Source organism: Perca fluviatilis, chromosome 1 (genome assembly GCF_010015445.1).
Source record: "Perca fluviatilis chromosome 1, GENO_Pfluv_1.0, whole genome shotgun sequence".
In the NCBI taxonomy this organism is placed as follows: Eukaryota; Metazoa; Chordata; class Actinopteri; order Perciformes; family Percidae; genus Perca; species Perca fluviatilis.
In genome coordinates this window covers 17,387,396-17,398,440 of record NC_053112.1, presented here as the reverse complement: position 1 = coordinate 17,398,440, position 11,045 = coordinate 17,387,396, and the positions used below count along the sequence as shown (strand labels likewise).

At 43.8% G+C, this 11,045-nt stretch overlaps 1 protein-coding gene across 2 annotated transcripts in view; it reads right to left on the bottom strand.

Moving 5' to 3' along the window:
- LOC120567722 (transportin-2) overlaps positions 1 to 10,958 on the bottom strand; it is a 12,520-nt gene extending 1,562 nt beyond the window's left edge. Inside the window, exons 1-22 of one of the 2 annotated variants that reach the window (XM_039814700.1) lie at positions 10,755 to 10,958; positions 9,852 to 9,951; positions 9,477 to 9,552; positions 9,156 to 9,305; positions 8,855 to 8,961; positions 8,601 to 8,734; positions 8,377 to 8,458; positions 7,488 to 7,610; positions 7,266 to 7,384; positions 7,118 to 7,178; positions 6,819 to 6,990; positions 5,899 to 6,051; positions 5,322 to 5,547; positions 5,057 to 5,228; positions 4,741 to 4,935; positions 4,438 to 4,596; positions 3,227 to 3,320; positions 3,012 to 3,110; positions 2,821 to 2,916; positions 2,229 to 2,304; positions 1,674 to 1,773; positions 1,491 to 1,565 (exon numbers count right to left, since the gene is read on the bottom strand). In XM_039814700.1, coding sequence (XP_039670634.1) covers positions 1,491 to 1,565; positions 1,674 to 1,773; positions 2,229 to 2,304; positions 2,821 to 2,916; positions 3,012 to 3,110; positions 3,227 to 3,320; positions 4,438 to 4,596; positions 4,741 to 4,935; positions 5,057 to 5,228; positions 5,322 to 5,547; positions 5,899 to 6,051; positions 6,819 to 6,990; positions 7,118 to 7,178; positions 7,266 to 7,384; positions 7,488 to 7,610; positions 8,377 to 8,458; positions 8,601 to 8,734; positions 8,855 to 8,961; positions 9,156 to 9,305; positions 9,477 to 9,552; positions 9,852 to 9,950 — 2,568 coding nt within the window. In that variant the 5' untranslated portion in view covers position 9,951; positions 10,755 to 10,958. The remainder of the gene's footprint in view (positions 1 to 1,490; positions 1,566 to 1,673; positions 1,774 to 2,228; positions 2,305 to 2,820; positions 2,917 to 3,011; positions 3,111 to 3,226; positions 3,321 to 4,437; positions 4,597 to 4,740; positions 4,936 to 5,056; positions 5,229 to 5,321; positions 5,548 to 5,898; positions 6,052 to 6,818; positions 6,991 to 7,117; positions 7,179 to 7,265; positions 7,385 to 7,487; positions 7,611 to 8,376; positions 8,459 to 8,600; positions 8,735 to 8,854; positions 8,962 to 9,155; positions 9,306 to 9,476; positions 9,553 to 9,851; positions 9,952 to 10,754) is intronic. The other variant, XM_039814708.1, reaches the window with a different exon arrangement.
- Positions 10,959 to 11,045: the final 87 nt, after the last annotated feature.

The following is an 11,045-nucleotide window of genomic DNA, read 5'->3' as shown; positions in this document are numbered from 1 at the left end:
TCAGTGACTTGTTTATTGCTAAGGCCATGGTCAAAATTAAAGATTTAATAATAATAATGTAATAACTATAACAATAACAATAACTTATTTCACCAGTATATTGCTGTTAAACCCCAGATGGGAAAAGGGTATTTTACAATTACTGTGAATGCACCACGAGGCTACCTGTTTTAAGTGAATGCACCGTCTGTGTTGTTTAATTCCGACAATGGCAGCTGCAAGTGAACGCACCGTCTGTGTTGTTTAATTCCGACGACGGCAGCTGCAAGTGAAAGCACCGTCTGTGTTGTTTAATTCCGACGACGGCAGCTGCAAGTGAAAGCACCGTCTGTGTTGTTTAATTCCGACCATATAAACATACTGTATATCTATGAATTCCGACAACGGCTGCTGCTGCGCTGCAGTGCAGACTGTTGCATCCCGCTGTTGAAGTCCTCCACAGTGAAATACAGTCACACTTTACACTGTTTAACGTTAGCGGTCAGCATTTTACCGGTGTTTAATCCAGCTGCAGCTAGCTAAAGGTAGGCTAACGTTACATGCTGTCAGGTGTAGTGTAAAGTCAAGCACCGAAATGAGGCACCGAAACTTTCGTTCTTATTCGGTCTCGTTACTACCGTTTACGTCGGCACCGGTTCCCTATTGGCACCGAGTTTCGGTACCCAACCCTATTGTTTACATCTTACTTTACACACTTCAGGCTGTTGCAGCTAGCTCAGGGGAGAGACTGTATGACACTAGGTGGTTCAGCATGAGACATGCACAATAAAAAAAAATAATAACTGCCTTCTGCATTTTTGTTTTGCTTTTCCCACCATTGTACCGAACTCGTACTGAACCGTGATGTCTGAACCGAGGTATGAACCGAACCGTGACTTCGGTGTACTGGTCCACCCCTAGCTCCAACCAAGCCAGAGCAGTTCTCATTATCACAGAGCAGCAGGAGATGAATAAATGTACACAGTACATTGTCCTTTCTAGGTGAAAGTCCCTGTCTATTCAAACAGAAATAGTGTACCGATAGTGAAATAGAACAGACTTGATCACCAGGTTAATTTGGCCTACTATGGACTTACTCTGCTGTCAACACACTGGATAAATACCTTAAAAGGAATACGAAGTATTACAGAGGATCTCGATTTGTGTAAATACATGTATCCGTGGATTTTGCATAAAATTTGCAGGCAGAGCATTTTGGCCTTTATGTGGTAAGCTCCTGAAGGGGAGCGTGTTCACTTCATTTCTCTGCAAAACAAAACAGTGTCCGTGTTGCTGAGATAAACAGACTCTGCTTGGCCTGAGGTCTCTACACCTCACAGTGACTCACGTAGCAGAGGAAGAGGAGCGTGAAGAGTGTGATGATGTCATGGGGAATTAAAAACCGGCTTTTGGATAGGACTGGTTGTGGAAAAACATAAAACTTGTTCTTCAATATGACCTGGACTTTGTTTCTACCACTGACCGACACAATACTGCGTGTTGCCCCTCACCTTATAGAACATGTCTCTCAAATCATCCTTAGGATTCACCCAGGAGGCCACTGCGTCACAGAAGAAGATGAAGTCCTGAACAAACACAGAGGAAGAGGTGAGAAGGTTTAATCAAGCTCAACAACCCCTGTGGGATTACAGCCAAATGCAGACTGTGAAAGCCTACGGTGTACAATGTCTCACCTGCACCACGCCTCCTGGGTTCACACCGATCATCATGCAAATCCCACGGAAGGCAGAGTCTTTTTCCTCGTTGTCTCTGATGTTCCGCAGAGACGTACACCTGCAGCACGCAATTATTATTATTAACCAATCGGAAGCTGTTAAAGCTGACGATGCTGTCACTACTAAGAATTCAACTCTCTTATCTCGTCTACGAGAGAACAGTAATGAAATGAGAAGTAAGCTGAAACCAATTTCAAAAAGTAAAATGGTAACAGCCTGTCATCATCTTACTGACATTTGTCTTTTTACTAAGCTTGAGACAACTGAAAGACTTCGGTGTCTTATTCTGACCGTTTACAGATTCCAATCATTTTAAGAATTTGTTTACAGAATGTCAACACTGCAGCCCTTGTAATGCTGTGATTGCAGCAGTGTGATCACACAAAAAAGCGAGGTGGCAAAATGAGAAAAAATAAGAATAGAAATAAATGTGTGATAGGGATAAAAAATACTGAGTCAAGAAGAGATAATGGAAATAATCTCTCAAAATAAAGAGATTAAACAGTCTCTCACCAGGGCCGGATAAACTGCGGCAGCATGGGCGCGACCTCCTGAGGACACACGTAGCCCAGTCGCCCGATGGTGATTGCTGGAGGAGGAGAGAGAGGAGTCAGTACTGCTTTTAGAGTGTGAGTGTACTATCATAACACTAACTGCACTCGCTTCACTTCTCTGCTCTGATTTTTAGCCATCAGTCATAACCCATAACTATAAAATCTGTCGGTTCTCTTTGAAAAACAAGTATTAACCCTTGTGTTGTCTTCCCGTCGACCGTGCAACTTTGTGTTTTTCTGGGTTGAAATTTCAACATTTTGTTGTTCTTTTTCTACACTTTAAAGTTTTCTGTCGATTTTATTCCAATTTTTTAATGATGAAGTTTTTCCAGTGTTTTTTTAAACAAGATTTTGTCACCTGTGGCAATGTTTTTGATGGGATTTTTTTGTCACTTGTTCCGATTTTTTTCCTGTGTTTTTGTAGCTTTTTCCAACATTTGTCACTTTCTTCAACGTTCTTTTGTCATAGTTCAGATAAAACGTTTTCGTAAACGGGTCAAATTTGACCCAAGGACAACAGGAGGGTTAAAAACATCTGTGCATGCATGTACCGGTGTTCTCCAGCAGGGTCTTGGGGGTGTTGGGTCGATTAATAATCTCAACCAGCTGGTTCAGAACCATAGCGATGTACGGCTGCATCTCCACTCCTGTTAAGAGACACCCATCAATACACTGCATCTCATATGTAACCGCACATGCACTTAACAGTATCACACAGAAAAAAAGATTTACTCCAACTTACCCATCTGCATACAGATCTCTCCTATGGCCCAGGTAGCATTGTTGCAGACAGAGATGAACTCCGGGTTCAGATTTGTCCCGAGGATTGGCATGAATTCAGCTGCAGGACACGCACACACATGAAGAAAAAATAAATAAAAAGATCTTCACAAACAAAAAAAAAAGGATGATGGAACATTATGTATGCGGCTGAGTGAGAGGGAGTGAGATAATTACCAATACACGGTTTAACATGAGGGAAGCAAGCCTTGGTCAAGTCACCCAGTAGAGCAAATGAACTCTGTCTTACTTCAGGCATCGTATCCTGGGACAGAAGCGACAGAGAGACAAAGACAAATGTGAACACGCACCGTTAACAGAGTGGACGAATTATCCAGTGGCACCTGACCGACAGGATATTGACCTGAGCTTAAAATTTCAAAATCTCAAAACGTATTCATGCTTCCACCACATAAACCGATTCCACCGATTTTTACGGCCATTTCAAATGATGGACTTCATCCGTTTCTGACTTTGTCTTCACTCGTGTTTGTAGCGAGGAAAGCGAGGCAGGGCGACGGCCCATTAAAATTCTGTTTAGCTCCCTTCTGTAATCACAAATACTGCGTATTCAATACAGCCAAATTCACAATATAGTTGTTCTCGTTAGGGTTGTCACGGTATTGATTTGTTTTCGTACCGCACAGCGAGGAGGTCCGGAGGTCCGGAGGGAGAGCAGGCGCTGCTCATCTGATAAATACAACACAGTGTGGGGAATGAACAGCTCCTTGAGGAGGAGGGGAAATTCTGGACCCTCCACTCCGCTCAAATGCATTCGGCAGGCACAGACAGATAGCTACTGAACACGGTTTATTGACAGTAACATGCTTGCAAAAAAACAATCCAGTGGTGACGCGGTGATACTAGGGCTGGGAGGCCTCACGATACGATATCATCCCGATACTTACGTCACGATATTATTCCGATTTTAAACATATTGCAATATTCTGCGATATATTGCAATTTATTACTTTTTTATAAGTTTTTCCCAATTTCAAATTATTTCCCCAAAAGGACAATTTTGTCAACATCCATTTTATCTAAAAAGATACATTTCTGTTTGTTTATCTCACTTCAATTTTATTGCTGCAAAATCAGATTGTCAAGCAGACAGACTGACCAACACATATATAATAATAGATCGATACTTGGCGTCTGTGTATCGATACAGTATTGCCACGAAAAATATCACGATACTATGCTGTATCGATTTTTCCCCCCACCCCTAGGTGATACGTTTGGCTCTGCGGCTGGCGTGACAATCTCGTAAGTCACTTTTGACAAATGCATCCATATGCGCCAGAGTGAAAGAAGGATTCGACTCAACTTATTGGGGGAAAAAAAATCATTAAAAAAGGTCAAATCAAACACACACTGGCTCTACTCACCTGCATGCACTGGAAAAGCAGCGTCATGATGTTACTGCGGGCCACAAGCGTGTCCACGTGGCCCCCCAGTCCCTCAGCTAAGCCACTTAAAAGATCCAATGCCACGATCATGAAGTCCTTGTCGGGTGCTTCGTACTGGTCTGGCTGCTGACTGTACATCTGTGACACACCAAGAATAGGAGGGAAGGTGGAGAGAAACGGTCAGAAATGGGAACTATTGGCTAAAGTGTCATTGTCATTATGTAAAGTAGCAAAAACATAAATTGCCTCTGCAAAGTCCATGTGCATGTGAGTGGGGCTCACCATGGCTTGAGCCAGTGTCTTCTGGACCAGGGTGACACAGCGCTGGTAGACAGGCTCGCAGTAGGGGAGGAAGCCACTCTGCAGCGCCGTGGCAACAGATGACAGACACTCAAGCAGAGGGAAGAGATCTTTGTCTTCGTCCTTTAGCTCGTTCCACTTGGCTATCAGCGGAGGCATCAGCTTCTCTATGTACTCCTAAAACACAAGTGTGTGATTTTGGTCATTCATTTGTTCAATTACCACTTTTTTTTTTTTTTTTTTTTTTACATGTTACACACAAAACAAGGCTGTGTAAATATGTGCTTTTGTTGCTCACAGGCTGGTTGAGATGGTGTCCCACAGAGTCCGCCAGTGTTCCTATAGCATCATAGAGGATGAGCAGGTTCTTGTGCTGGTACTTCCCAAAAGCAAAAACCAGCGTGTCCAGGATGAAGCTCAGGTAAGGCACCAGCTCTGTGCACGCCTCCTCCTCCAGGGTGGCAAACGCGCTGTAGGAAAGGCGAGATGGGTTCAACAAACGTATAAGCGAAAAGTGAGAAAACACAGGAGAGTCAACATACTGGAAAACTTAAGAGCTGTACCTGCATGCTGCTTCCTGTACCCTCTTGTTGCCATCCAGGATGCGTTTGAGCAGCTCAGTCATGAGGGGTTTGAGGTGAGCGTCAGGGGGCTGGCTGACCACCCAGTGGGCGTAGCGGCTGAGGGTCCAGCAGGCGATGGAGCGGACGAGGGCCTTCTTGTCGCACAAACACTGGATGAGGTGGGGGATGAGCTCAGGCAAGTAAGGTACCATGCCTTGCATGCAACCTGGAAGGACAAACAGTTTTATACACCAGCAGCTGGTTAGCTTAACATAGCACAAATACTGGAAACAGGGGAACAACTAGCCTGGCTCTGTCTGAAGGTAACTAAATCCACTTAACGGCATCTATAAAGCTCACTAATTAACATGTTACATCTGGTTTGTTTAATCCACAAAAAAATGAAAAAAAAACACAAATCCCAGTTTTACAACGGGGATGTGTTGGACTATTTTTTTGGCGGGGACCAGTAAGTTCCTGGTGTCTCTGCTGGTTGCCAGGCAACTGGTTCCTTGATACAATTATTAATCAGTGAGCTTTATTTGACTATGGTATATAAGTCTGTGCCGCATCTCACCCTCAGCGATAGCTCCCAGCACTAGGATGCCAGACTCCTTAATGACCCAGTCAGGGTGGAACAGCAGTCCTTTGAGCAGGGGCAGGAGATGGGGAAGCAACTCCTCACGAAACACGTTGGCAAGAACGTCCAGAGCCGCGGCCGAACACTTCCCTGGAGGGGGAAAGCACCATCAGCATTAGATAACTTTGAAGCCGTAATAACGCCCTGTAGCATCACTGGCACAACACAGCATAAGAGAATCCAACTACAGACATAGTGAGACAAATTGTGGGTAACACAGATAGTAAAAAGTTTTTTACTGCTACCTGCTGGGAGAACATTTTAAAATCTGTCACAAGAAATATGTAACGTACCCATTAATATTGTTACTTGATGTTCATTTCAATTAAAAACACACATGGATGTGTACAAAAAAATACATCCACACATGACTATATGCCATACCTGCAAACTCAGAAGGTGACGTTACCTGCTGTCAAGTGTAGTGTTAACTAGCGTCTCGTGCGGCGATGTTTCAGTTGCCTCTAATGTCCGTTTTCAGAGCATCAGAGAGAAGCGCAGGCATTTAAGTGGCACCTAAATGAGGCACCAAAATCCGCGTTGCTATTCGGTCCGGTAGATAACGGTCGTTAAGGCACCGGGTCTCCAACACCCCTCCCCCCCAAATAAAAACTCTTTGGCTCTACACAATTCACGTGGATGGCATTTTCCCCATTCAAAATGGCGATTTTCGCCGAAAAGCAACTAGTTTGCAGGTATGATACGCAATGCAAAAAAAAAATATATATATATATACTAACCTTTAAATATTACCCTTGCTCAAAAAATAGGTTACAAGTTTAAGAATGCACTTTAAGAGCAAGAACTGCCACATGGTCACCAGAGAGGATTACTAAAGCTGTGTGTCTGTAACTTACGTAGGTTCCAGTCAGACAGTGTGTCATCATCGTCGTCCTCGTCTTCATCGATGTCCTCCCCCTCCTCGCCCTCCCCTCCTTCATGCTGCAGAGTGACGGTGCGGGACTTGTGGAAGCGAGGTTTGATGTCTTGCTCGCTGTCAGGAACTGCCTCATCCTCTTCAACGTCGCCCTGGGAGGACAACAGAGAGAAAAGGTGAATGAATGCAGATTGGACACAGGTAAAAAAAAAAAATAAATTCCTAAAAAAAAAAAAGGAAGAAGAGACGAGAAGTATGATTTATCCAGGGGTGGCTCACCTTTAGAAGAATAATGTCAATCTCAGAGTATTTCATCCCATTCACCAGGATAGGGATCAGCCTGTAAAAAAAGAGACAGACACATTTTTGATTCCTTGTCTTCAATTTAACCCTGTCCAACGACTTATTGGCATGTGTGAGCACTTACTGGACCAAGTGCCCGGACAGGGCCTCTTTGCAGATGGGCTGTTCAGCCAGAGTCAGCCAGAACTCACAGGCCTCCAGAGCCACGTTCTCATCTGGGTCCTGGGTCCGCTGCAGCATGTACTGGTGACAGACAAGAAGAGGTGATGAGGAGGAGGAGGAGGAAGAAGGGAAGGCCACACATTCTCTGCTTAAAGTGGAGTGTAAGATCAAGTCCCACACTCACCTGGATAATGCTGTGCATGTGTGGGATGAGGCGGTCAATGCGGACTTCCAGCAGCATGACCAGAGCCCTGCACACATTCTTCCGCACTTCACTGTCCTCGTCACCGGCCAGTGCAAACAAACTCTGGATACAAAAGAGACAAGGGGAGAAAGAGGGTGGGGTGGCAGAGAGAGAAGGGAAAGATTGGCAGAGCCAACAAATGTTGGGGAAGACAAAAAAAATTCTGTTACGCTTTGCCACATTTAAATCTTGACAGTGTTAGAGAAGGACCTGAACAGGGTTTCAGGGTCTCCCCCGCACCCCACTAGGTTGTCACAGCCATTGAAGTCTAGCTGCTAAATACAAACTAACTTCAATACTAAACTAACTCTCTAAACAGACTATATTGGGTAAAATGTGTGTCCATCTGATTAGATGACACTAGAAAACAATGCTTCCAATGCTGCACCTTGATCCCGGAGATTCTTTTGAAGCAGCATAATTGACCCTGAAGAGAGATCTGTGTAAACTGCACGAGCTACAGTACTTGGCTGGGATAATATCCAAAATTAGATGACTGTTTTTCTTATGCACCATTAAGGAGATAAAACAATAGTTCAACAGCATGTTGTAGTAAACAATTTCTCCTTTTTTACATTAGACGACTTCACGCATTGCCTCAAGCAGTAGATGCCAAATATCTTAGGAATGCAGTTTAAAAAGCCGCATACAGTTATATGGAACAATAGAACTTAACCACAGCAGAGACCCGTGTGTTAAAGTAAAAACACATAACTTTAACAGATAGATGCATTGTAACCTATTCAATCTCTGACAGGAGCTAAAGGTGAGGGAGTGAAGTTTGAAAAAAATGGAATTTCAAACCAAAACATAATACTGAGGTGCTCACCTCAATGAAGGTGTCAATGTTATCCATCAGAGCCTGAGCTCGACCAATGATGAACTGGTTTACACACGCTATAGCATGGGACCTGAGAGAGAGAAAGAGACAAACGGGTGAGATCTATGATGATGATTCTAACAGGGAGAAAGTGGAAGTGGAAGGTCTGAGGCAGAGAGACAAAGTGCCAGCAGAGGCAGAGTCAGGAAGCAAAAGACTGGTGTTTCACTGGCCTGATCTTGGGGCTGCAGTGCTTAAAAAACTGTAGGAATTTGGGGATCATGATGTTGAGAGGTCTGTTCAGCGCATCGCTATCCAACAACTCTGATGAATCCTCGCAGATCTTCTGCAATGCTCCAAAAGAACCCTGAAAGGTGGAGGAAATCATAAAGAAAGCATGTTACAGACAAAAGAAACATATAAATCAGACTATCGCATTACTATAACATTACAGAGCTATTAGTGTGTGCAGGCAGGTGAGCCTGACCTCGCAGGTGTTATAGTCGTCCGAGTTGAGCAGATTACAAAGCTGAGGCAACAGTTCTGGCCAGGTCTGCAACTCTCCTTTAGAGGCAATGGTCGTGATCAGGATGCCTTTAGGGTAGATAATAGAAAGGTTACAAAAGGATAAATCAGGCTTTAAAATAAGTAACTAATAACTTAAACTTCCAATCGCATTCAAAACATTTTGAAAATGCAACGCTTGCGCCCACACAGCCACATTACCTGCAAAAACCAGACCACCTACATAGTAGTCTGACTCACACTTTTTTCACTCAAACACCCACCGATCGTAGCTCTAATAAGCGGTGAAGGATCTCCGATGTTGTTGAGGCATTCTCGTTTGATGAAGTCAGCCACAGTGGGAGGGAAGTTCTGGTAGTGAGCCTTAACATTGTTCTTCAGTATGAGACCGCTCAGAGAGCGAGTGGGCTCGTCTTGAGAGGGAAGGCAGCAGCAGCAGATAGTAAGAGCATAAAGACATTTATTTTATTTATTTTTAAATGGAAAGGTTAGGTACAGAAGTAATTGCAGATTGCAAGCAAGGTTATTCATTAAATGACTCCTATTCTATTGTTATAATCTTTACATTGGACGTGCATACATACCCTCAGATTTGAGGCTTGTGAGGACAAAGATGAGATAGTTGTTGAAATCTGGAAACTGATTAAGCTGCTCCAGTTTCTGCAGTGTCTGTTAAGGAGTTCAACAATCCGCACACGCACATAGCAAAAGCTTACACACCCTTGCATACCTTGTGGTCGTGTTTGACATTTGGGCAGCATGGACTAATAAACAATCACAATCAATCACACCAGTTCATGTGATGCAAGCTGCGGCATGACACACCCAGTCAGTTTTTATTATCACCCACTTTTACACAAAAGCTCTCATGCGTAAAGCTAAATCTCACACCTTTCTGTGCGCGCGCACGCACACGCACACGCACACACACACACACACACACACACACACAAGGATACTTCTTGCACAGCTCTCTGTGTTGCTGTGTCTGGGGACTGGGAGTCCTTGAGTAGCTGAAGCACTTGCTGCAGACCCTGTTCATCTGGCTGCCACTCCATCCTACAAGAGACACACACACACACACACACACACACACACACACACACACACACACACACACACACACACATTACCGGTTTATGAAGCATGTACTATATTGGTTCTTACCACCTGGCACAACCTGTGACCTCAGCACTCCGTGCGTTACTACTCAAATCACGTATAAGTAACGTAAACTACGCAATAAGGATTACAAAACAACCAGTATGCGATAGCTGCCTTTACCAATAGCAACAACTTGTCAAATACTAGCGTAACCTGTTGACGTCTCAATCTTAAATTTTAGAGAAAACAATTCATTAAATTATAAAATAATTCTCTGCAATGTAGCTAACCGTTAGCACTGCCGTGACAGCGTTAATGTTAATGAACATTTTCCGTTTCTGGCTACATGAAATCTGAAAGTACCCCTACGCAGTCGTCAATTAGCTAGTTAGTAAGTAACAGTTGCATTAATACGTAACCACACCAACTATCAATCACGATCTAAACAGCCTTTTCCACATGAGGCCCAGACGGCACAGACGCTAACGTCTGGCTCATTCAGCTAGCAAGCTAGCTTAGTTAGCGTCGCTATGATACTTCACACGTAGCTACCAGATTCACACAGAAAACAGCTGCAGTACGCTATCTTACGTTAATTATCAGGACATCACGTTGCGCTGTCAAAGTAGTGTTTGTAATCAAAGCAACAAAGAATGCGCAAATGGAGCGCATTATTACTCATAACAGTCGCATTTCAACCCATCTACCAGTAGCATGGCTAGCTAGCATCATCTTAAAAGTACCGCGAAAGATTTTACCTGGTCACTCCGATGTGGTAGATCTATATTTCTATAGATTATAGTGCAGTTACGCTGTGACGACTAACATTAAATACAATATGACCGCGATCTGTGCAGCTAAATACAAACTCTCTGTAGATCTGTGTGGTTGCTATGCTAACTGGTATGTGACAGAGATTGCATGCCTTGCATTCAAGCCGGGTGATCAGTTTGATCGTGTTCGGCTTCCGTACTGGACAACTGTCTGGCAAAGTAACCGTAGAGAGTGATAACTACTGAGTTTGCCGTTTTTTGGACAGTCTGTACACA